We start from the raw sequence: 22,198 nt of genomic DNA, 5'->3' as shown, positions 1-22,198 counted from the left end.
ATTTGCACAAAAGAGTAAACTTAGGTACAAATACTCCACTGCTGTTCCCTGTCACCTGCTGTGTTTTTGTTAAGAACACATTCAGGGGTAAGGTGAAAACAGAGTGCAGCCATCACTGATGTCTTATAGGTTTTTGGTTCCTTGGAGCTGGACTGTTCCTGCTGAGTTAGGCTGTGTAATCTAGGGACAGAGTCTAGGTTACTGGTGTTTTGTCAAAGCTCAAGTATTATTTCCAGAATCAGAACGAGTAAGGACAGGCCTTCCACAGATCTAAGGCCAATTCTAATGATGACAAATAAGCTCTATCTTCCTTCTAAATTTATACCTATTTCCTCCGATTTACGGGGTCAATGCTCACTTGTCACTAAAGAAGGTAAATGCTGGCTTCCACACTGATGGTCTGTTTTATACGATGAGCTAGGAAGGGCACTATCAACTATGCTAAAACTAAAACTGGTTTATTAGGTAGATGATGACCCGAGGTTTAATGAAAATAAAGTAACCTTAGTCAACAACACAATAATTCAATTTGTTCACTTACTTGGGAAAACATTTTGCAGTAAGCCTTTCCTCTGGGGCCTACCAGAATCCCATCCCATGGGGACTGAACAGAAATCATTTTATGGTAGGAACATCTGAAAGGTAAAACCTGCCCTGAAAATTTTCAGGTCAGAATAATCTCTTCCAAGTTTTAAGATACAGAAGCAGTTAGTGATTAGTGATTCAGCACATACAAAGCTCTTTTTTCGGAAAGTTACATTAGTACCTGTAGCTAAACCATCAAGGCCACCTCTGTGCTCAGCCGGGGAACAAATGATCAACCTAAATTTTCCTCCTAAAATTTCCCAACGGGTTAACTCTGCCTGCCACGTGTCCGATCCGGAAGCACGTGGCTGTCTCTAACCAACAACGGTGAACATTAGGCCTTGTTAGAAAATCCAGACCCAAGAGGACCGTGATGCAGCACGCACACGGCTTCTGCTGCAAAAAACAAGCAAGCAAGCAAGCGAATATTACTTGGCTTTTACCAGTGACTTCTTTTATTCACCTTATTCTCTGCGCTAATTTCTCTTCCTTACCTGGGTTTCACATCCGTTGGGCTTTCTTTCTTGACATGTAAGAGTTTCCTGCTTTTCGGCTTCACTTGAGACATTTCATTTTCCTGTTTCTCAGGCATGGCTTGTTTCCCTTTTTGCTTCTCTGTATCCTGTAAAAAAAACGACACTTCACTGCTGAGGAGGATTCATAAAAATGACCAAAGTAGTTCCATTTGAAGGTGAATACACAAAACCAGGTGCCCTGGTTGCACAGTGGTTAAGAACTCGGTTGCTAACCGAAAGGTCAGCAGTTTGAATCCACCAGCGGCTCCTTGGAAATCCTAAGGGGCAGTTCTACTCTGTCCTACAGGGTCGCTATGAGTTGGATATACATGCCATGTGTAAAAATAACGAACACCTTTCTTCGGATCTATCTTTAATTACTGTGGTTTTGTCAATTTTTCAGCCTTCTTTATTAGGATTATGTTTGCGGAGTCTGGGTTATCAAGAATGTCGTCTTAATTTCTACTTCTATCCTGGTTAGGGTGGGTGGTGGCGGTGGCAGCAGCAAATGGGTAGCTTCTTAGATTTAAGGAGTAAAACCTTGCTTTTATATACAAGAAAAGTTTAGCAAAGAGTACAGTACGAAGTTAAATGCTTCCGGGCAGTGTGCCTAATCCTGAAACAGGAGAAAAATAGGAGGAAAGAAAACAGTGCAGGCGCTAGGCAGGTTCAGAGCTGGTCCTTCCATTGCCACTGTCAAGAGGTTGCGACTGTCAAGAGGTTGCGACTGTCAAGAGGTTGCGACTGTCAAGAGGTTGCGACTGTCAAGCGCATTGTGATCAGTTTAATGTTAATGACTATTCATCCTCAGCAGGATGGGGCTTAGTTACTCATTCAGTCAACAAATATCTTCTGGTCATCTACTTGGTGTTGGCCAGTGGGGTTACCAAGTGGGCCCAGGCCCTCCCCAAGGTGAAGTCCATGACAGGTAGAGATGGACATGCACGCCTGGTGTAAGAACACTCCCTGGCCACCACCGGAGCACAGAGTGTGTCTTGCCTGGCTGGAGCGTGGCGCCTGGACTGAGAAGGCCGCACCCAAGCTTGACCATGTTGATAGCTGAGCAGTAATGCTGGCAGAGCTAATCAACTGGCCTGCCAACTGCTATTCCTGGTCCATGACGGGTTAAGTACAGAAACTGCATTTACACGTTTTTACAGTAACCTGACGCTGTTGTGGCATCTGAGCATGAGCTCAGTGACCTGTCTCATGAACAGGGCGTACGTCAGTCCAGGTCCTGTTGAACTCGCCGGGCGAGGTGCACGTAGAGTGGGCTGCATATGACTCATGTACAGTAGGACTATGTATGTGACAGACTGGGAAAAAAACCACCCTGGTCCTTCACCACAGACAGTGTGAGCAGCACTGTGTTCAAGGACACACGAGGACTAACCAGGGCGATGAAGACGGGAAGGGCGCGCTCAGCACGGGGAACAGCTGTGGGTGCCGGGGGAGTTACAATCATGTGGTAATTAGTCTATTAAACAGCTGTGCAGCCTCGCAGTTGACGGCGATTAAGGCAGCCTGCATTTCAGTAGGTCATGGTGTCCTTGTGTATCACACCAGCTCCGTCGATTCAACTGTCAAGAGTGACTACCCAGAGACAGGGCTAACACACCCCCTCTGCCCACATACCTTTCAGGCTATTGTGAGTTATTCGGGAAGCAGTTTCCGACCACCTGACATATACTTTGTAGACTGTGAGCTGTGTGAGGGCAAAGATACGGTTTTTTGTTCACTGTTGTTTCCCAAGCACCCAGCACAAGGCCAGGCACTCAGGTACTTAATAAATAAATGCTGAATGAATGGGTAGAGCAGATCAGGAGAAGACATACAAGACAAGATGACCTGTCAAGTTTATAATCTAGTTGGGAAGAAAATACATAATACACACAACCAGTCACAAAGAAATACAAGCACGTGGCCTGTACATAAGAGGACTAAACCAAAAAACCAAACCCAATGCCATCGGGTCGATTCCGACTCATAGCGACCCTACAGGGCAGAGCAGAACTTCCCCAAGGAGCAGCTGGTGGATTTGAACTGCTGGCCTTTTGGTGAGCAGCCGAGCACTTAACCACTGCACGACCAGGGCTCCAAGGGGGCTGAGGAGGGATAAAAAGAGATCAGAGGGAGAACTGGCATGGAGACATCACGGAGGACACGAGTTCCGAGCTGTGTCTGTAAGGATGCAGATGTCATGGAAGGAGAAGCGGGAGCAAGTGAGAGGAGGGATTATGGCAGAGAGTGCAGAGAACACTGGCAGATGGGCTCGGATGGAGAGAAGGGGCCACTGAGGAGTGCTCTGAGGCTGTGAACGCAGGAAGGTTAGTAAGGGAAAGGTGTGAAGTAGGCCGGTGCTGAAAATATTCACCTGCTTATTCCTCAGAAGGACCAGTCCCTGGAGAAGGACATCAAGTTTGGTAAAGTGGCGGGTAGGCGAAAAAGAGGAAGACCCTCAATGAGATAGATTGACACAGTGGCTGCAACAATGGGCTTAAGCATAACAATGATCGTGAGGATGTCGCAGGACAGGGCAGTGTTTCGTTCTGTTGTCCACAGGGTCGCTATGAGTCGGAGCCGACTCGACGGCACTTAACAATAATATTCACGTAATTGTGGAGATCACGCTCAGCTTACTGAATGGCAATCTGCTTCTCTGAAGTAACCTATGTAAAAAGTAATCTATAAAGCACAGCACTCCAAACCCAGCTGTGAACTGTGCTCAGGGCAGACAGTGCCCCACAGCAAAGGCGAGGGAATGGGAAAGGAAGGGCAGCTGATGGGAGAACCAAGTCACACGGCCCTTTTATTTGACAGCTGACGTCTGCAGACGGCTCTGTGGGGCGTCCTTAAGGAAATAACGCCTTAGGTCACTAGGCTGAAAGGGAAAACCTGGTCCAAACTAAAATCCTGGGCCACAACACTGAAGGCTGTGTATGCTAGGATCATTTTAAATTTGAAATACGTGTGTCTAGAAATAAAAACGCCAAGGTAGAATCACACCTATTTTCTATCACTTATAACTCTGCCTGCGACATATTCACAGCATCAATAACCTTCTGTTTACCTAATGCCTAGTGTGTGCCAGGCATTTTGCAGCATTTGATGTTAAAGACCGCCCCGTGAGCTGAGAACCGCGGGGTGCTGAAGTGTGCGGGGCAGGGCTGGCCCCCCCCGGCCAGGTGCCCACTGAGGTCTGGGCTCCTCCCTGGCCCTCAGGACAGTCACTGCTTGACCTGCGGGGACAATGACTGCTCTGAATCCCTGCTTCAGCAGGTGCCGGCAGTGAGGTGTCGGGAAAGCCCAGTATAATTAAAATGGACTAGAAGTCCTTCTCATCCTCTTTTGATACCTGTATTTTGGAAACAAATTTCATGAGCCAGAGTGCAGGTACTGTTCCAGGTAGTCCCTAATTTTCAAGCAGTGCTTCCAACTTCTAGCTATTTTACTTTATTAACATGTTTCCAACTGTTCTTCCGTGGGGGAAATGAAGACTTTGGTAGCCAGAGCTGTGAGTGGTTTCTGCAGGACGGTGACCAAGCTGGGATACTATCAGGCACCGCTGTGCACCATGAAAACTCAGCCTCAGAACACGTGCACGTGTTAGCTAAAACCTGCGGCTGTCGAGTCAATTCCCACCCATAGCGACCCTGCAGGACAGAGTAGTACTGCCCCACAGGGTTTCCAAGGAGCAGCTGGTGGATTTGAACTGCCCACCTTTTGGTTAGCAGCTGAGCTCTTAACCACTGCACCACCAGGGCTCCCATCTGTTAACTAGAAAACATTAATCTGTATTTAGAAACATTATCTATGAGCTAGGAGTTCATCTGGTGCTCTCTCTCGTTCATTGTCAACATCAGCTTCCCACCTCTCTGAGCAGTGGCTCCGTGTCTGGGTTGGAGGTCTCGGTGGTGGTGGAGGAGCTGTCGTCATCCGCCACGGAGTCCTTCAGCTCGTCCTCCTGCACCTTGCCCCTCCCTCTCTTCTCCTTGTCTTCTTGCTTTTTAGGTGTTTTAACCTTGCGTTGGAGAGGTTTTCCTTTCCCTAGGGATGGAAATCAAAGGAAAAGAACTCTTGATTTTTAAACGGCTTAGGAAAACAAGGCCATTACAAAAAAAAAAAAAAAAAAGATTTTGGAGATGCTTGACTCTTTTCTGATTAATAAAGGTTTCTTGACTTTCTTTCTCTTCTAACTAAAGCTTTCCAAATCAGGTTTGACTTTCTGACTAGCATATTTTTTAAAATCTACTTTGCTGAGGCATAATTTATGTACAATGAAATGCACCCAATTTTAGTGTACAGTTCAATGAGGTTTGACAAACCTCTATGTCTCTCAGGATATTTTTATATTCCTCAAAGGGTGATGCAGTTTTGAGAAGTCACAGGAGTGAAAACCAGCAGATCCTTTCAAGTCTGTTAGGGGATGGAAGCCTGGTGGTGACACCTGTGATGAACTGCTTATGTGCTTTGCCTGGGGGACAGGGGGTGGTCCTCAGAGCCCCGGCAGTGCAGCCAGGATGGCTGGGTCCAAATCTCCCCTCCTCCACTACTAGCTGTGTGAGCCTGGCCTCCCTTTTACATGGTGGTGACGAGACCTCATGGGGTTGCAGGAGGGATTACAAGAAGCCCTCAGAGCAGTGCCTGACCCATAATACTATGCGAACGGTATATATGTAGACAGAGTAAGACGGAACCGCAGAAAGCCTATTAATTTAAAAGATCCAGATACCACCTAGACAAATGGCAAGCCAACCAGCAGCACACGCATGAACGTGCCTATTTCCCAGGCAGTGTCCATGGGCTGAGAACACATCAGTGGACAAGGGGATAATCGCTGCCCCCATGGAGCTCATGTTCTAGCAGGCCTAGAGAGCGACATCAAAATCCCAGGATTCCAGCACCTCAGATTGCACCTGCAAAAATCACCTGGAGAGCCAGCAGGGAAGGGGTGCAGAAAGCACACAACTCCCACATTCTGTATGTCATTTTAAAATCCACCCTTCTGACAAGGGTGCCTTATCTCAAGAATGCCAGTGTGAATGGGCAGAGAGACTCAACTCTACCCATCTAGAAAAGGGGTCGGCACACTGGCGCCCGGGAGCCAAATCTGACCTGTGGCCTGTTTTTGTAACAGCCTGTGGGGTAAGAATGATTATATGTTTTTAAGTGGCTGAAAAAAAGTAACAAGAATATGACAGAGACAGTTTGTGGCCCACAATATTTAGCATCTGGCCCTTTACAGAAAAAGTTTGCTGACCTGCTCTAGAAAAAGAATATGCAAAGCTCTGACTGATTTCTGGGAGTGCTGTTTCATCATTTCTTTCCACACTCATTTCAAGGGCTGTGAGATTAGAAAGCATAACTGGGATATGAACTCTCAAAAATGGAGAGGCCTTTGTCTTAGCAGAAGACGGATGAGCTGGTTTAATTTTAACAGCCCTGGTCCCATCCTGAGCACCCAGAGCTCCAGCCCATGAGACCCAGGGCTTCTCAGATTCTGTGGGTTCAACAGCCCATGTTGAGAGTACCTTAAACCTTCCAACATGGCCAAGATCAATCCCCATTTAATGAATTTCTCACCTGCAAACATACAATTTTATGACGGTTAGGTTCAGTGGTGAGAGGCGGTACATCTGTATAAATAATCTATATTTACACTAACAACTTGAAACCTCCCTAATAAAATGGGTGGGAGGCAGTACATCTGTGTAAATAATTTATAGTTACAATAACCTGAAACCTCCATAATGAATATCATTATAGGAAAGGGCTGGAGTAAATTTTTTTTGTTTTTACTGAACTTAAATTTTGACACCATGGATACACAAATAAAGGAGAAAAAGAAACACTGAACAAACCAGTAGTTAAGGTGTGAACTTGGGTAAAAAAAGTTCGTTTCACTAAAGAGCAGTTTACACTTTTTACCTCTAAGTCCTCATCTCTCATTTCCTTCTCAATATGCTGCACTTGGACTCTGTCCAACTCCTTAATGAATGTGATTCTGAAAAGCTCGTCAACAACCCTTTAACTGTCAAAGCCAACGGCCTCTTGTCGCTCATCAGTGGACACGACCTCTCTGTTTACTGGACACTGAGGTGTCCCCTCCCCACTGCTGGGTCCCAACACTCTCGTTCTCTCTGGTACTTCCATTCTTTAGACACCTGCTTTGCTCTTCGCTGGCGTACTCATTAGATCTTCCCAGGGGAAATCTCTTTTCCCTTCATATTGCTCCTGGGAGCTCACTTTCATTAACACAAGCCATTCAAATCCAAAGGGTCCAAAGCTGAGTGAAACATCCTAAGAACATCTTTGGGTTCTCATGGTCAGTAATAACGGTTCTCAGCCTGCAGCACTTCAGAATAACCAGGGAGCTTTTCAAAAACACTGCTGTCTGGATCTCACCCCAAGAGGTTATGATTAAATGGTTCTGGGTAGAACCTGGACATAAGCGTATTTTCAAAAAGCTCCTTTAGAGATTCTCATGTTAACGAGGGCTGAGAATCACCGGTCTATAGTATCAACAGTCTATTTTCTCTCTAATTAAGATCATATAATTTCTATTTCCTATATTTAAGTCGGACCCTTGGTGACACAGTGGTTAAGTGATATGACTGACCAAAGGTCAGCAGTTTGAGTCCACCAACCGCTCCCCGGAAATCCTATAGGGCAGTTCTACTCTGTCCTATACGGTTGCCATGAGTTGGAATCAGTTATACTTAATTTCACTGATTCCTTCCCTCTGTCCCTTCCACTCTGCTAGTGAACCATACAGTGAATTTTTAATTATTATATTTTTCAAAAACTCATTGCCATTGAGTCAATTTCAACTCATAGTGACCTTTTTCAATTCTAAAATTCTCATTATGTTCTTCTTTATATCTTCTATTTCTTTGCTGAGACTTTCTATTTTTTTTTTTCACATTTGTTTCAAGCATGTTCATAATTGTTCACTAAATCATTTTTATAGTGGCTGCTTTAATGCTACGGCTGCTAACCAAAAGGTCAGCAGTTCGAATTGACCAGGCGCTCCTTGGAAGCCCTGTGGGGCAGTTCTACTTACTCTGTGCTATGGGGCTGCTATAAGCTGGAGTCGACTTGACGGCAACGGGTTAGGTTTTTTTTGGGTTTGGCTTTAATACTTATGTGAGATAATTCCAACATCCCTTCCACCTCCGTGTTGGCATCTACTGATGGTTGTTCTGCGCTTTCATGTGGTTCGCCTTCACCTGACAGTGAGGTTCTGGCGCTTGCCAGATAATTCCAGTATGAACTGACTGAGTCCATACCTACCCACAGGCACCACAAATGCTGTGTGTGTGGCTGAGGGTGCGCGTACATCTAGTGGGTGTGATGCAGATGCAAAGCTGTGATTTCGTGTTACGGTGTCAGGTTTTGCAAAGGGCCCATACATAGCGTCGATGTGAAGAATATTCCCATATTCTTTTCAACAGACACATAATGCTCATATATTATTCAATTTCTTAAAGAGTCAAGCAGAAATTTCATGCTGGCAAAGTCTGTCTTTTCAGATGAACTCTTACGCTCCCTTTTCCTGCAGCAGAGCTATTCAACAATGTTTTCTTTTGGCCTTAGCCAGGAAATCTAACACTTAATGGTAACAGCTAACTTCACTCTGGGTTCCTGTTGAGATAGTGCCATAGCTAAAAAACAGATAAAACATCAAAAAATCTCTTTTCGTCTTTCATTCATTGTTTCCCATGTGCTTTTATAATTTAAACCATCAATTATAAAATAAAAAAAATCCACTCACTGGCTTTTTCTTTGCCCTCGCTAAGTAGTGCGTAGATGAATTGTAATCACTAGTCTGGACAAGTGGCTTTGGTTGTCTCTCCCCCACTTTAAATCACTTAATTTCCACCCAAAAGAATTACTTCAAGAAAGCTTCAATCACTAGCAAGATGGCTGCTCTGAACACGGGTAGTCCCCGGCAGCTGAGGACGTAAGTCAGGCCACGCAGTGTCAATTGTGACGCCAGACAGGGGCATCACCGAAGAACCTCTAGAGGACCACCAAAGTGGCACAAGTTTGTTCTTCCTCCTCCTCTTTTGATTGTTTACAAGGATAAATAATACGGACTGACACACAATTTACTCGGGTCAGTACCCATTAAACAAAAACAAAAACAAAAACAAACACAAACCTGCCGTGGAGTCAACAGTGACCTGAGAGGACAGAGTAGAACTGCCCCATAGGGTTTCCAAGGAGCGCCTGGTGGATTTGAACTGCCGACCTTTTGCTTAGCAGCCATAGCTCTTAACCACTGTGCCACCACGGCTCCAGTACAGGTCATGTAAATTCATTTCCCCTTATTTGTTCCAAAATGACACTTTGACATGAGTATGTTGTACGAAAAAATGCATATGAAGAAAACTCTTCAGGAACTCTTTAAAACTAAAGTAAATCTTGTTTGCCAAACACAGTCATTATCATATCTTTTGTCTAACGAAGCTCCGTGCTTATATATGTAAGATCCTTGCTTAGCACAAGAGAAGTTAGAAAAGAATTCCCATTAATTGAAAAATTTTACTCCTATTCAAGGCAGGGATTGATCCCAAATTTGCAAGAAGACTCATACTCTGTTTAGTTCTAGTTTTTCTTGTATCTTTAGATCACTGTACAGATGATCAGATATACAGGATTAGCGGAAGAAAGACTGTACAATCAGAACTTTATGGCATACAGAACTCAATTATTTAGAGTCTTCATAAAATTATTATGCTAATTTAGATTTTGGATTTGTTTATGCCAGAAATAGAGTATCACTTACATTCAACAGCAAACATGAAGATGTAACATTTGGAGGGGACAGCTCCGTCTCTTTTTGGCATTCTTCACTCTTTCAGGGTAACCCCTTGCCCGCCCAAACAAGCGCTGGATGGGACCAGGGCTCATCTCCCAAGGATGTTCACGGGGTTACATGTCACTGGTGGTACAGTTACAATGCCCTACACAGTGTATCCAAGTCACTGTGGATCTTGTCAGATGCAGATTCTGACTCAGCAGCCTGGGAGGGGGCCCAAGGTCCTCCATTTGTGACAAGCTCCCAGTTGGTGATGCTGCCGCTAGTCCTACTGCTCATTCCTAGACCAGAATCTGAGGAGTGAGGCCCACCTTACCCCACACTTTCTCTTCCGAGAGAGGATTCCTCTGTAAGGGTTGGCCACGTACAGTTCCTGCTCCCATGGGAAGCTGACCCAAGAGGGCCTGCTTCCCTAAGGCAGAACTAACCCTTCTCTTTGCTCACTCTTGTCCAGCTTCTCCACCTGTGCTGGGCGAATCAGGTTGGATCTACTCCAAGGACTGGTTTCTCTGATTGTGGGGCTACATATTGCAGTGGAAGAGGGAGTGGGAAGCCCACCAACCAAGCTTCAGGTGCCACAAACGCTTACCAGATGTGCTGCTTTTGGAGGGAGGGAGTTTGGGATGGGTTTGGTACCTTTAGCTTTGAATCTTGTCTGTCTGTTCCTTGCAGGCAGGCTTGGAAGGCAGGAGGGGTGACCAGTCAGATCTCTGTACCTAGACTCCCCTATGTTTAGGACAACTACCTATCACCCTGTATTCTTCTACACTCTACCTGGACTCACTACTGCTGACTACAGATCTGCCTAACACTCACTGAGGTCCAGACCCATGGACTTCTCACCCTCGACCGCCCCTTATCTGGACACTAAACCTTATACAGGCTGACGATTTCTTACTTGTAACTCTGAATTCTGAAAAGCTCTCCAAGCTCCCCCAACCCCAACTCATTTAGGGAGCCCTGATGGCGCAGTGGTTGAGAGCTTGGCTGCTAACCAAAAGATCAGCAGTTTGAATCCACCAACTGCCCCTTGGAAACCCTATGGGGCAGTTCTACTCTGTCCTTTAGGGTCACTAAGAGTTGGAATTGACTTGATGGCAACGGGTTTTTTTGGTTTAACTCATTTAGAAACAAAATTCCGTATGACTAAACTCTTTTGGTGGCACAACCTAAGCTGAACCAAGACCATTTTTATGGTCTTATGACTCACACAGTATGTGCACTGTAGATCCTTCCAAAATTCTGAACTCCCAGACAACATGGCTCCAAGAGTGTTGGGCAAGGACTGTGGACCTCTAGCTCTGTGGCCTCTCCATCATCAATGACTGTTATTTCCATTACACTTCAGCATCCCATTTCCAAGGCTGTACCCACCTGTTGCCGTCGAGTTGATTCTGACTCATAGTGACCCTAGAGGACAGAGTAGAACTGCCCCATCGGGTTTCCAAGGAACGGCTGATGGATCTGAACTGCCAACCTTTTGGTCAGCAGCCTGAGCTCCTAACCACTGTGCCACCAGGGCTCCAAGGCTGCACCTAAGAACCTGTTACTGCCCAGGCTGCTTCTTTTCTAATACCTTAAGCTCTCACACCTCATTTTCAGACTACAGGACCTTATCATTCCCTCGCTCCTACCATATCTGCTCCTGGACTTGCTGAGACTTCTCATCGCTTGACATGTCCATGTTCTCCCTGTCTGTGAGGCTCCTCTGGCTTCAGGCCCTTCCCTGTCCTGGTAATGCCACATAGTCCGGCTCCGCCATTACCCTCCTGACACGCTGTCTGTCCTACAGAACCCCAGCATTGTCTCACTCCAGCTACCCGACACTGGCTCTTCACCCTTGGGCTAAGAGCACGACGCAGAACACGACACCAGCGCACGGCAGTGCCACCGGGACCCTCAGCCGGGCCCTAGTGTTGTCCGGGGGGCCACTCTGCGATTCCAAGTCTCGTTTCCCATGGACTCCAGATCACGGTACTTTAAGCTCTGTGGAATCTGACCATCCCAAACTGTCTAATTTCTATTTCTACTCTACCACGTCCCCCTTCAGTCTCAGCAGATGACTCAGTCTTATTTTAGTTCAAGTAAAAACTGCCCTAACTTTCCCTGGGCTGCCTCTTCATCTCTACCAGCTCATCTGTTCCCACATTTCTGTGGAATGCGTGTCCCTTCTTTTCTAGAATCTTCTAAACTGGGTCTCACCCCACCCCACCCCCTTGGGTTCCCTTTTACCAATTCTATCTTCGTTTGCTTCTCTTCTGTTCGGAGGCGGGAGATACTAAGTTCTAAGTTAAGTGGTTAGAATCAGACAGACCTGGACTTGGCTCCGGATCTGCCAGATGCACCCTTTCTTAGACCGTGTTTCCTTGCTACAAACACAGGGTAACAGCAATGCCCGTCACACACGTGGAGTCATGGCAGCAACGTGCTGACTAGCTCACCGCTCTCAGCTCCACTGGCCCTCTGTCCAGGGCCCACAGGTATTTTCAGGTGTCATGTTCGTTTGTTATTTTTTAAATTATAAATCCTTTGTTTCTTGTTAAAAACTGAACAACATGGAAAATACAGGTTAAAGCGTTAACGCTCTCTTCACTCAGCCTCCCCTCCCCTCACCACACAGAGAAGCGGCCACAGTGAGCAGTGTGGTGTGAGTTACTCTCTAAGCTGTGGTAACCTGCTTTTCGGTCCTATCACTTCAAAGAAACTGCTGTTTCGAGGTCATAAATAGCGTCTCCTCACTGCCAGACTCTGTGGAGCACTGTCTGATCTTGCTGGGACATGCTAACCACACCTTCTACCTGCTTTCCGCCTTGCTGTCTGCTGGACTTCCGGTCGGGCTTGCCCTCAGGATTCTGCCTTTAGCCCTTTGCTTGTCCCGTTTCTTGCATTCAGATCAAGCACCAAGCAGACATTTCCGCTAGGATGTTCCACTGCCACGTTTAGACTCGACAGGCTGAAGACAGTGATGTGGCGTTTTCTGCCACACCCCCAGCCCTATTCCTAACACCAATCATAGCAGTAGTTCCACCCTACCATGTAGCTAGTAGCTATCCTTTTTATTTTAAAGATAAGCAAATGGAGGCTGAGAGGTAATTTTCTCCAAAGTTACACAGTTAGTAAGTGGTAGAGCCAGGATTTGATCTGGGCCTGCCTGACGGTAGAAACTGGCTTCTTCACCCCCTGCCACTCGGCCTCTCCTTACCAGACAGAGTGGTCTGTCACACCGCCTAAGCCAGAAATGGGAATTTCTTCTCTTCAGTTAATGCAGATACTGGGAACTGACTGCACCAGGCTCACAGCTTTCCAGGTTTTAACCCTCAGTGAAGCAACGCCTCTGCCCAGCCCCGAGAGTTTCTGTGTTACAGGTGGGAGAAACCACAGAAGTACAGAATCCAATGATTATCCAGCTACACGAGTCCCTACTTAGGCCAACCATGAACCAAGGGAATTTCTGGGTGCCATTTTCTACACGAGGGATGGCTACAGAAATGGTTGGTGGATGGCCTGCGAGCTGTTCAACCCAGAGAAAGCAAGATTCACAGAGCCTACATTCATCTGAAGAGAGGTCATTCTGAACAGTCTCCAAAAGCTACAAGTTACATAAGCTGATAACAAGGAAGAATTTTTTGTTTGAAATATAAGGGGGGAAAAAAAGAATGGGTTGCTTCTAAAATGAGAATGCTCGTATTAAATGTGAACACAATGACTACTTGCGGGGCTGCTGGGGTAAGCTTTGGAGAGATCATAAAGGTTCTGCCCAGCTGACAGCTGATGCTTTTATGAAATACTAGTATTCCACAACCATGAGACCAATGCCTGCCTTTTCGTGTTCATTTAAAAGACTGGTTTTCTATATGTATGTTATACTTCAATAAAGACACTTATTGAAGAAAAAGAAACAAAGATTCTGGCTCCTTTTTCTTTCCAAACAGCAGGGGTGGGAAGGAGAACAAGCAGAGCAGCCGCTCATTTGAAGCTTGTAATCACTGTCCCCTTTTGGGTTCAAGAATCACTAATAAAGTGGGATCCATGCCACGTGCCATCACTGAATATCTTTTAGTAGGTTTACTCTAGGACCACTGTGAAAATTATTAAACATTTTTGTATTTTATTTTAAAATTTAAGTTCTACATGAATGACCCTAAAAACAAAAATGGGCCCATCATAGTGAACTGGATGGCTACTTATACACAGGAAGCGAGGTATTGAACTCACAGCCAAATTCCTTCTTTGTGATAAAGACAGTATATGTTCACTTTAATCATGCCCCCAATGTGGCAAAAACACACATATATATAACTTGATCTAATAAAAACAGGAACTTTAAGCATTCACTTTATATTAATATAAAAAATACCCTAAAATATGTTAAGTGCTATTAATAATTTCTGTAGGAATTAATACATAATATTCAAGACGTTTTACAAATCCAAATGCACGTAATTCTAACAGATGTCTATGTAACTAGTCCCCGTATCAATGGGACTAGGAAATTCTCTCAAAGAAAGCACCTGACCTCTGGGATGGCAGGTTTCTGGGCCAAATTCCCTGTGTAAACTAAAGGCAAACACACTCCTTGGTAAGGCAGTGAGGGAGCTATTTAAATAGACGTAGAGTAATATGTATTAGCACGGCTGCCGCAGGAGAGACAGGAAGATGCAAAAAGTTCAGGCTGTAAAGGGATAAAATTGAAATACAACTAGAAGCCATTTCTTGGTTTTGACACTTTGATTCCGGAAGTTACAAATTAGCCTACCTATGTATGGGTGGTATGCAGACTTCTAAGGTGGCTCCCAACAATTCCTACCTCCTGGTATTCACGCCCTTGTGGAATTCTGAGCCTGAGCTCAAACACACTTTCAATGACTAGAATACCGCAAAAGTGAAAGGATGTCACTTCCAAGATTACGTTATGGGAGACTGTGACTTCTGTCCTGCTACCTTTCTCTCTCTCTTGCCAGTTTGTTCTGATGAAGCCAACTGCCATGTTGTGAGCTGCCTTTCACAGAGGAAAGCAGACAGGCCTCTGGCTGATAGCCGGCAAGGAGCTGAGGCTCCCAGTCCAGTAACAGCCCGTGAAGAACTGAATCCTGCCAACAACCACTTGAGTGAGCTTGGAGGTGGATCCACCTCCAGCTGAATGTTAAGATGACTTCCGCCTTCGCCCACACCTTGACCACAGTCGAGAGGATCCAGCTAAGCTGCACCTCGATTCCTGGCCACTGAAACTGTGAGACAGTCAATGTTACTGTTTTAAGTCACTAGGTCTTGGTGTAATTTGTTACTCAGAAATAGATAGCTAACATAGTAGATAAAACTCTAAAGCAGAGATCAGCAAACTCTTTCCGTAAAGGGCCACGTAATAAATACTTTTCAGCTTTGAGAGCCATATGGTCTCTGTTGCAACTACTCAACTCTGCCACTGTTTCATGAAAGCAGCCAGGCAATATGTAAACAAATGAACATGCTTGAGTTCCAATAAAACTTTACTTACAAAGAAAGGTGGCATTTCTGCCCGCTGGCTGTAGTCTGCCAACCTCTGCTCTAAAGTAAAGGTTGTGCAGAAATCCTATTTTTGAGTTAAAAGGCAGACAATCTCGGTTTTACCACTGTGTTCGAAATAATTTTAACAATTAAAAAAAAAAGCTTAACCTATCAGCAATAATCACAGGCGGCTGAAAACAAAAACAGTAGATGCCCAACACACTTACAAATGGACGCCTATGCTTGTATTGTGATATGGAGACGTCGAAGCCCAACACGGGAGGTAAGTTTGAGCTGGAAGAACATCTAATAAATCAGCTGTTTATCAGAACTGCGACCACAACAGCACCCACAAGTCACATTTTGCTGACAGTGGGAACAGATGATTACCTTTGCTTTTTGACAATGGTGATGGAGGCTGCTCTGTAAACACTTCTAGGGGCGGGGAGTCATGGTGGTCGAAGTCTTTGTCCATGGCTTCTATGAGACTGGTGATGTCTGAGTCCTCTGAGCTGTGCCTTGTGCTGCTGGCACGTTCTGGGTGGGCAGGGTGTGCGAGGGGGGTGGGAGACAGCCTCTCGGGCTGCGGCTCCTGGTGCTGAGGCACTGTCGGTGCTGGCGGAGGTGGAGGGTGTGGCTCCAGCGGGCTGTGGACATGGTGCTGGCTGCTCTGCTGGTTCTGTTTGGCCCCTCTGGACTTCCTGCCCGCTGTGTGGCTCTGGGGCGCTGCGTTTGAATCTAAGACAAGGGGGCTGGTTTTGCCAGAAGACTGTGAGGAAGCTGCTTGTGCAGAAGTCCTGCCAGAGGTACTGGAACTGTTTTTGGGTCTGACGCTTTCCACGTCAGCTGAGTTTCTATTGCTGTGGCTGCTGTGTGGATGGACTGACGGGCCACACTGCTTATGACTCCCTGCACTGGGTCTGGATGATGAGCCGCCAGTTCCACAGAACCCCCTGCTGTGACCAGCGTCACAGGTGAGCGTGTTCAAGCTGAAAAAGGACCAACTGCAGGTCAGTAAATAGCAACCTACAAAATCTGTATTAGAAAATATTTCATCAGTACAGCCATTGCTCATATAAACTACTTTAAGAAAAGCAGCAGCAGGAAACAGGGACGATTTTCACAATTCTGTAGGGTCTGTTCTATCTGAAAATTTATGCATCGAGTCAGTGATCTAACCAGGAATATTTTAACTCTCACCAATATAATGAAAACATGGTGTCTGGTATGAGTGCCTGGCAACTGAGCACTATACACAGGGTTTTATTAAGTAATTAGATATAAGATTTTTTTTTTTCCCTGAGCGAACAGGAAAAGAGGAAGCCTATTTTTTAATAGCCAAATCTATATACACTAGAGGATTTATTTCGGGCATGTGAACATACTTTCCTTCAGATGAAATACCAACGATTCTCCTGAGATCGAATGGCCTTCCCACATCAAAGGGCGGGTTGGAGGCCTCAAAGGACAGTCGCCTCCGAAATGGCTCCCAAATCCCTTGAGCTTCCAAATAGGCTGTTCCAATGACCAGAAGGAAGAGGGCACTGGGGAGTACAGAGGTCGGAGAAGAAGATTCGTTTGTTAGTGCAAGAGTAACAACACTCGATACTGATTTCATATTTGACACCATAGCCTCTTGGTAAAGTACAGTTGATACGTTAAAAAAAAAAAAAAAAAAAACGACGCCTAAGAGAATTTATAATGCACAAGACAAGAACAAGCTTTATGGATGAAAGTCTGCACACTAAGTTTTAATGACTGTCGTCTTACATGGAGGCTTATGTAGCACAATTACGTGTGTCACAAGAGAAACCTACAGGATGGTTTTTCTTTCCCTGAGAAGCAGCTTCTTCTATCTTTTCTTTTAGTTTCAACTCTCTAAGGCCAACTCTCTTCCCTTAAAGGCTGTGTGGGGTAATTACATTAATTAATTTAAAGGTGAGTATATCTGATTCCCAAACTACATAAAGAAATATATTGAAAAATAAGAAGATACGGATGTTGAGGATTAAAAAATATTTCTAATCAGCTTCACATTCCTCAGGTACTATTCAAGAGGAATATACTATTGAGTAAATTTTATATGCCAAATCAAGTAACTTTACCTGGTAAACTATGAGTGTTTCTTCCTTTAAGAAATTAACATGTACTTAATTTGCATAATAAATTTCAAAGGTTAAAAAAAGACTTCGGTCGTCTATACGACCTGAGAATGGTGGTTGTTTCTACCTGTATGTAAACTTGATCAAGGCAGAGGCTGTTTTGTTCCTTGGTGTATGCCCAGCACTCTGAACAGTTACTGGCCACAGTGGGCACTTCAACCATGCCAACCAACCTCGTAAGAAGACCCAAGTACCTCATTATTCCTGAGATGATGATGTACAGAGCCAGCTCCCAGTTGGGTCTGGGCAGAGCTTCTGCACAGGTTGCTAACATATGGTAAGGAAGGGATGCATTCAGTATAAACACAAATTCAGAGCCGCTTGTTGTTATAAACTTCAGTTCGCGAATAACTCTGGAAGCTGTGAAATCAGGAGTAAACCTAAAACAGAACGAGGGCAGTAAGGCTAAGTATTAAAAATATACACAAGCAGTTTAAACATAATACTAGTCCTACGAACCTTTGGGATATAACACAGAATTTTAGAGTTTGATACTTTTACTTAACTTCCTCATAAGGGTAGTGACATGAACAACTGTTCTTTTGTGAATAATTGGAGAAATTACATAAAAGAACAATAATAAGTTCTGCAGAATTATTAATTCAGAAGGTGGTTTCCAAGCTTCTTTCCTGCTCTCCTCCTTTCTCCTTTATCTAAACCCACACTCTTCTCCCAAGCTGCCTTCCCTGTAATACTCTTCTTTTAAAATAAAAAAACCATCCTCGCCCTAGTGATCTTTTCTTCATCTTCTGTAGTACTGCTTATTGACAATGATTCTACCTTCATTTTATGTTGACTGTGCTCCCCAACTAGATGATACGCACCTTGAAGAAAGCTGTCTTGTTTCTTGTTGCTCCTTTAAGTCGCAGGCACAATGCCTTGTCTACGTAATGTCGTTATTTATTAAGTAAATATCCACTGAAGATCATGAAATTATTATTCGTTTAAGGGGTAGGGATCATGTTTATTACATAAGCCTTATAATATACCAAATAATCAATCAGTTGTTAAATATGCTGCAACTATCACTGATATGGAGCCCTGGTGGCGCTGTGGTTAAAGAGCTATAGCCACTAACCAAGAGGTCAGCAGTTCGAATCTACCAGCTGCTCCTTGGAAACACTATGGGGCAGTTCTACTCTGTCCTATAGGGCCGCTATGAATAGGAATCAACTTGATGGCAATGGGTTTATCACTAATATAGGCATTCTGTCTTCTCACCCAAACATTCCATGTTGTTAAAAAGCACAACATGGAAAAACTGTACACATATGATGCGAAGTCTCTGGTCTGCTGCTGAGACATTGAATTTACAGTCAATTTCCTTACCAACATTCTATGCTTTGATGCAACTCTGAAAATAATTCTGAAACTGGTTTCTAAGATTATCTGATCCACTTAGGAGACAGGGGAATTCTCACAATTTTGATATGAAGAAGTATCCTAACCAAAAATGAAGTAAAAAATAGTTAAATGAATACATTTATGGATAAAGACCTTTTTGTTTTGTAAATATGGAAATTTATCTTTATACAGAGCTTGAACAACTCCAGGAAAAGTTAGTGAGAAGCTAGTGATTCAGTGCATCTAATAAGAAAATACTTACAATATGATTATGTCTTTAGAAGTGTTGGCACTCAGTGCAAACTCCTGACAGTTAACAACTTTAAAGCCGTAGCCCTCACAGGAGTACCCACTGATTTCAATGGCCTCGACGTGAATCTGCAGTTGTCCCGGGTTCTCTACTTTAAACGTTCTTTTCAACGTGAAATTTGGTTCTCTTAGTTTCAAAGCTAAAGGAAAAAAATTAGGATGCAGTATAAATCTTGGCATCATGTGATCCCAATCCAAATGATTAATACATCATTCACGAACTACTGTATGCCAGAGATTCAGAACCCTCCCCACAGAATTCATCAGAATAACTCCACTTTCTTGTCCTTGTAGACAGCAAAAGGTTAACCATGCTTTGCGTTTCACACTTAGAGCAAATCAGGTGAGGTATGCATTGAGTACTGATACTTTAAATCTTTTTAGTATCTAAATCAAACCATCTTATCAGGTCTGAAAGCAAGGCAGGGCGTTTCCTTAAATACTAATATAAATGTGTGCATATATGAAAATATTATTGTTTTCGGAATTATTTACTGCTGAAAGCAAATGCTGAAATCTGTGCCCTTGAGCTGTTTGGAATACTCACTGTCTGTACAATCTTTTAATAATGCTTCTGTGATTTTAAAGCGTAAGGAGCTTCCGGGACCTGGCAGCTTGCCCGCCACCCTCAGGTTCTCGGTTGTCCCGTGTCCTTGAACCAGTACAGCATCCATTACAGTCAGGTTGTTTCTACGCAAGAACAAGAATTACTGATTTTTCCTCCCATTAAATTTGTGCAATCTTTTGATATATATAATTTCTACTGTAATTTTATAAACCACCATGTAGAAATAATAAACTGCAGACAAAAATTTACATTTTAAGACTTCAAAAATATGTATACTGAGAAGAATGAGAATTTTTCATTTTTAAGAGTCACATAATGGCAATAAGATACTATTCATGTTTTTCAGCTACAAATGTAATCAGAAAGGTTCGTTCATTAAGCGTGAGGGGTGTGTGTGTGTGTTTTGGACAAAGTGGATACCCTATTTTATAAATTAGGTATGCAAACTTATCTTGAAACAAATCCAGAACTGCTGTGTTAAACACTAAAACTTAACTCCCCCCTGAATCACAGAACCTACCTGACTATGATTAGTGAAGAGACAGTTCTGTTGTGAACTGGAGTGAACTTTACTTTGACAGATTTCTTCTCTCCAGGTTTTAAAATTAGGTTTAAAATGAAATGTCGAGAGACGCCTTCGGTAAATCCCGTTGAACTCTGCAGTGGAAGAGCCTTGAATCATTGGGTAAACAAACAGGGGCCATTAACAGTGTTTCTGGGAAAAAGGTTTCTTCTTTCCCCGTCTACAATCCAATGTAGTTCCCCAAACTGATCAAATACGGAAGCAACTGTATTCCTTGTGATTGAGACACTGGTGAGCTGGCAGGTAGAGCTGGGCAGCCAGTGACAACCCAAAAAGGGGCCTTGTTGTTCTGCCCCCAAAGTCCTCAAGCTGCACTAGGCATTTGTGTTGGTATAAAGATATTGTTATTTTTAACCTTTTGAATTTTGAAATATAATACACATAACAGAAAAGTACACAAACTTAAGAAGAATGGCTCAATGCTTTAGCACAAAGTAAATACCCGTGTAACCAACACCCAGCACCCAAACTCCTACTTATACCTCACCTCCCCGTCACTGCTTCCCACCCACCCCCTCTGAAGGTAACTGACTGAAGTTTCTGAAGGTTGCATCTGAGAAACCATTTTCATTCTCCTAGAATGCAGATTCTTAGCTTTCACGGAAGCTGGGGTACCCACAGGCATTGCCTTTAGGTGTCCTTCTTGAACCTCGAGCCTTGAACAAACTGGTTCCTAAAAGCCATTTTTAAGTCAAACAACAGTCTAGATAAACTAGTAAAACTTTTTGCTTTGGGCATTGTGCTCTTTTGAAGAATTAGGTCAGTTTTGGGAAACAGACTCCAACGGTCAGACCAGGAGCTAAGTTTAGGGTAAACTGGTAATTATTTTCATTGTTCTTCAAGACAATGCCATATGGAAATCCCTCCTGACCACAAATTTCTCAGTGCTGTTCCGACCCCTTTTCCATGGCCAATATGATTTGGTTTAAGAGTGTTTCGAGGTTCTCTGATCTTCGGAACATTTCTGACATTCTAGTCAAAACGTTGGCGCCCTGGTGGCACAGCAGTTAAGAGCACGGCTGCTAACCAGAAACACTGGCAGTCTGAGTCCACCAGCGGCTCCTTGGAAACCCTGTGAGGCTGTTCCACTCTGTCCTACAGGTCAGAATTGCCTCCACGGCAATGGGTTTCATTTTTGGCTTAGTCAAAATGTTACCCTGATTTGCAAATTGTATATTCAATAAACTTCAATTTCTATCACTGGCTAATTTCTATGATTTTTGTTTTAACATATCGTACTTTTTATTTGTAAAAATATTTCTAATTCATACCATCTCTCCTCGAATTTCATTTTGAAGGCTAAGCACATACTGTTTTATAAATACTTGATGATTTAAAGTTTAAAGAATAGCTTAGTTTAAGAAGTCATGTTTTATGACTTCTTGACAGCCAGTTACCAATCATTTTAAGAATAGTTGCCTTTTGATAACACACAATACAGGGAAGTCAGCACAACTGGACTAAACCAAAAGCTAAGAAGTTCCCTGAATACAACCAAACACTTCGAGGGACAGAGTAGCAGGGGCGGGGGTCTGGGGAACTTGGTATCAGGAGACATCTAGGTTAATTGGCATAACAAAGTTTATTAAGAAAATGTTCTGCATCCCATTTTGGTGAGTGGCGTCTGGGGTCTTAAAAACTAGCGAGTGGCCATCTAAGATGGGTCAACTGGTCCCAATCCACGTGGAGCAGAGGAGAATGAAGAACACTGAAGACACAAGGAAAATATTAGCCCAAGACACAGAAAGGGCCACATAAACCAGAGACTTCATCAGCCTGAGACCAGAAGAACTAGATGGTGCCTGGCTACCACCAATGACCGCC

At 44.0% G+C, this 22,198-nt stretch overlaps 1 protein-coding gene across 1 annotated transcript in view; it reads right to left on the bottom strand.

Moving 5' to 3' along the window:
* Positions 1-22,198, bottom strand: part of TMEM131 (transmembrane protein 131) — a 144,038-nt gene that overhangs the window by 16,965 nt on the left and 104,875 nt on the right. The window contains exons 25-32 of the mRNA XM_023734176.1: positions 20,312-20,463; positions 19,771-19,913; positions 19,177-19,363; positions 17,765-17,950; positions 16,794-16,952; positions 15,799-16,397; positions 4,972-5,147; positions 1,080-1,207 (exon numbers count right to left, since the gene is read on the bottom strand). Coding sequence (XP_023589944.1) covers positions 1,080-1,207; positions 4,972-5,147; positions 15,799-16,397; positions 16,794-16,952; positions 17,765-17,950; positions 19,177-19,363; positions 19,771-19,913; positions 20,312-20,463 — 1,730 coding nt within the window. The remainder of the gene's footprint in view (positions 1-1,079; positions 1,208-4,971; positions 5,148-15,798; positions 16,398-16,793; positions 16,953-17,764; positions 17,951-19,176; positions 19,364-19,770; positions 19,914-20,311; positions 20,464-22,198) is intronic.

The sequence above is a fragment of the Trichechus manatus genome, unplaced genomic scaffold, assembly GCF_000243295.1.
Source record: "Trichechus manatus latirostris isolate Lorelei unplaced genomic scaffold, TriManLat1.0 scaffold00004, whole genome shotgun sequence".
In the NCBI taxonomy this organism is placed as follows: domain Eukaryota; kingdom Metazoa; phylum Chordata; class Mammalia; order Sirenia; family Trichechidae; genus Trichechus; species Trichechus manatus.
This window is presented reverse-complemented; position numbering and strand designations above follow the sequence as displayed.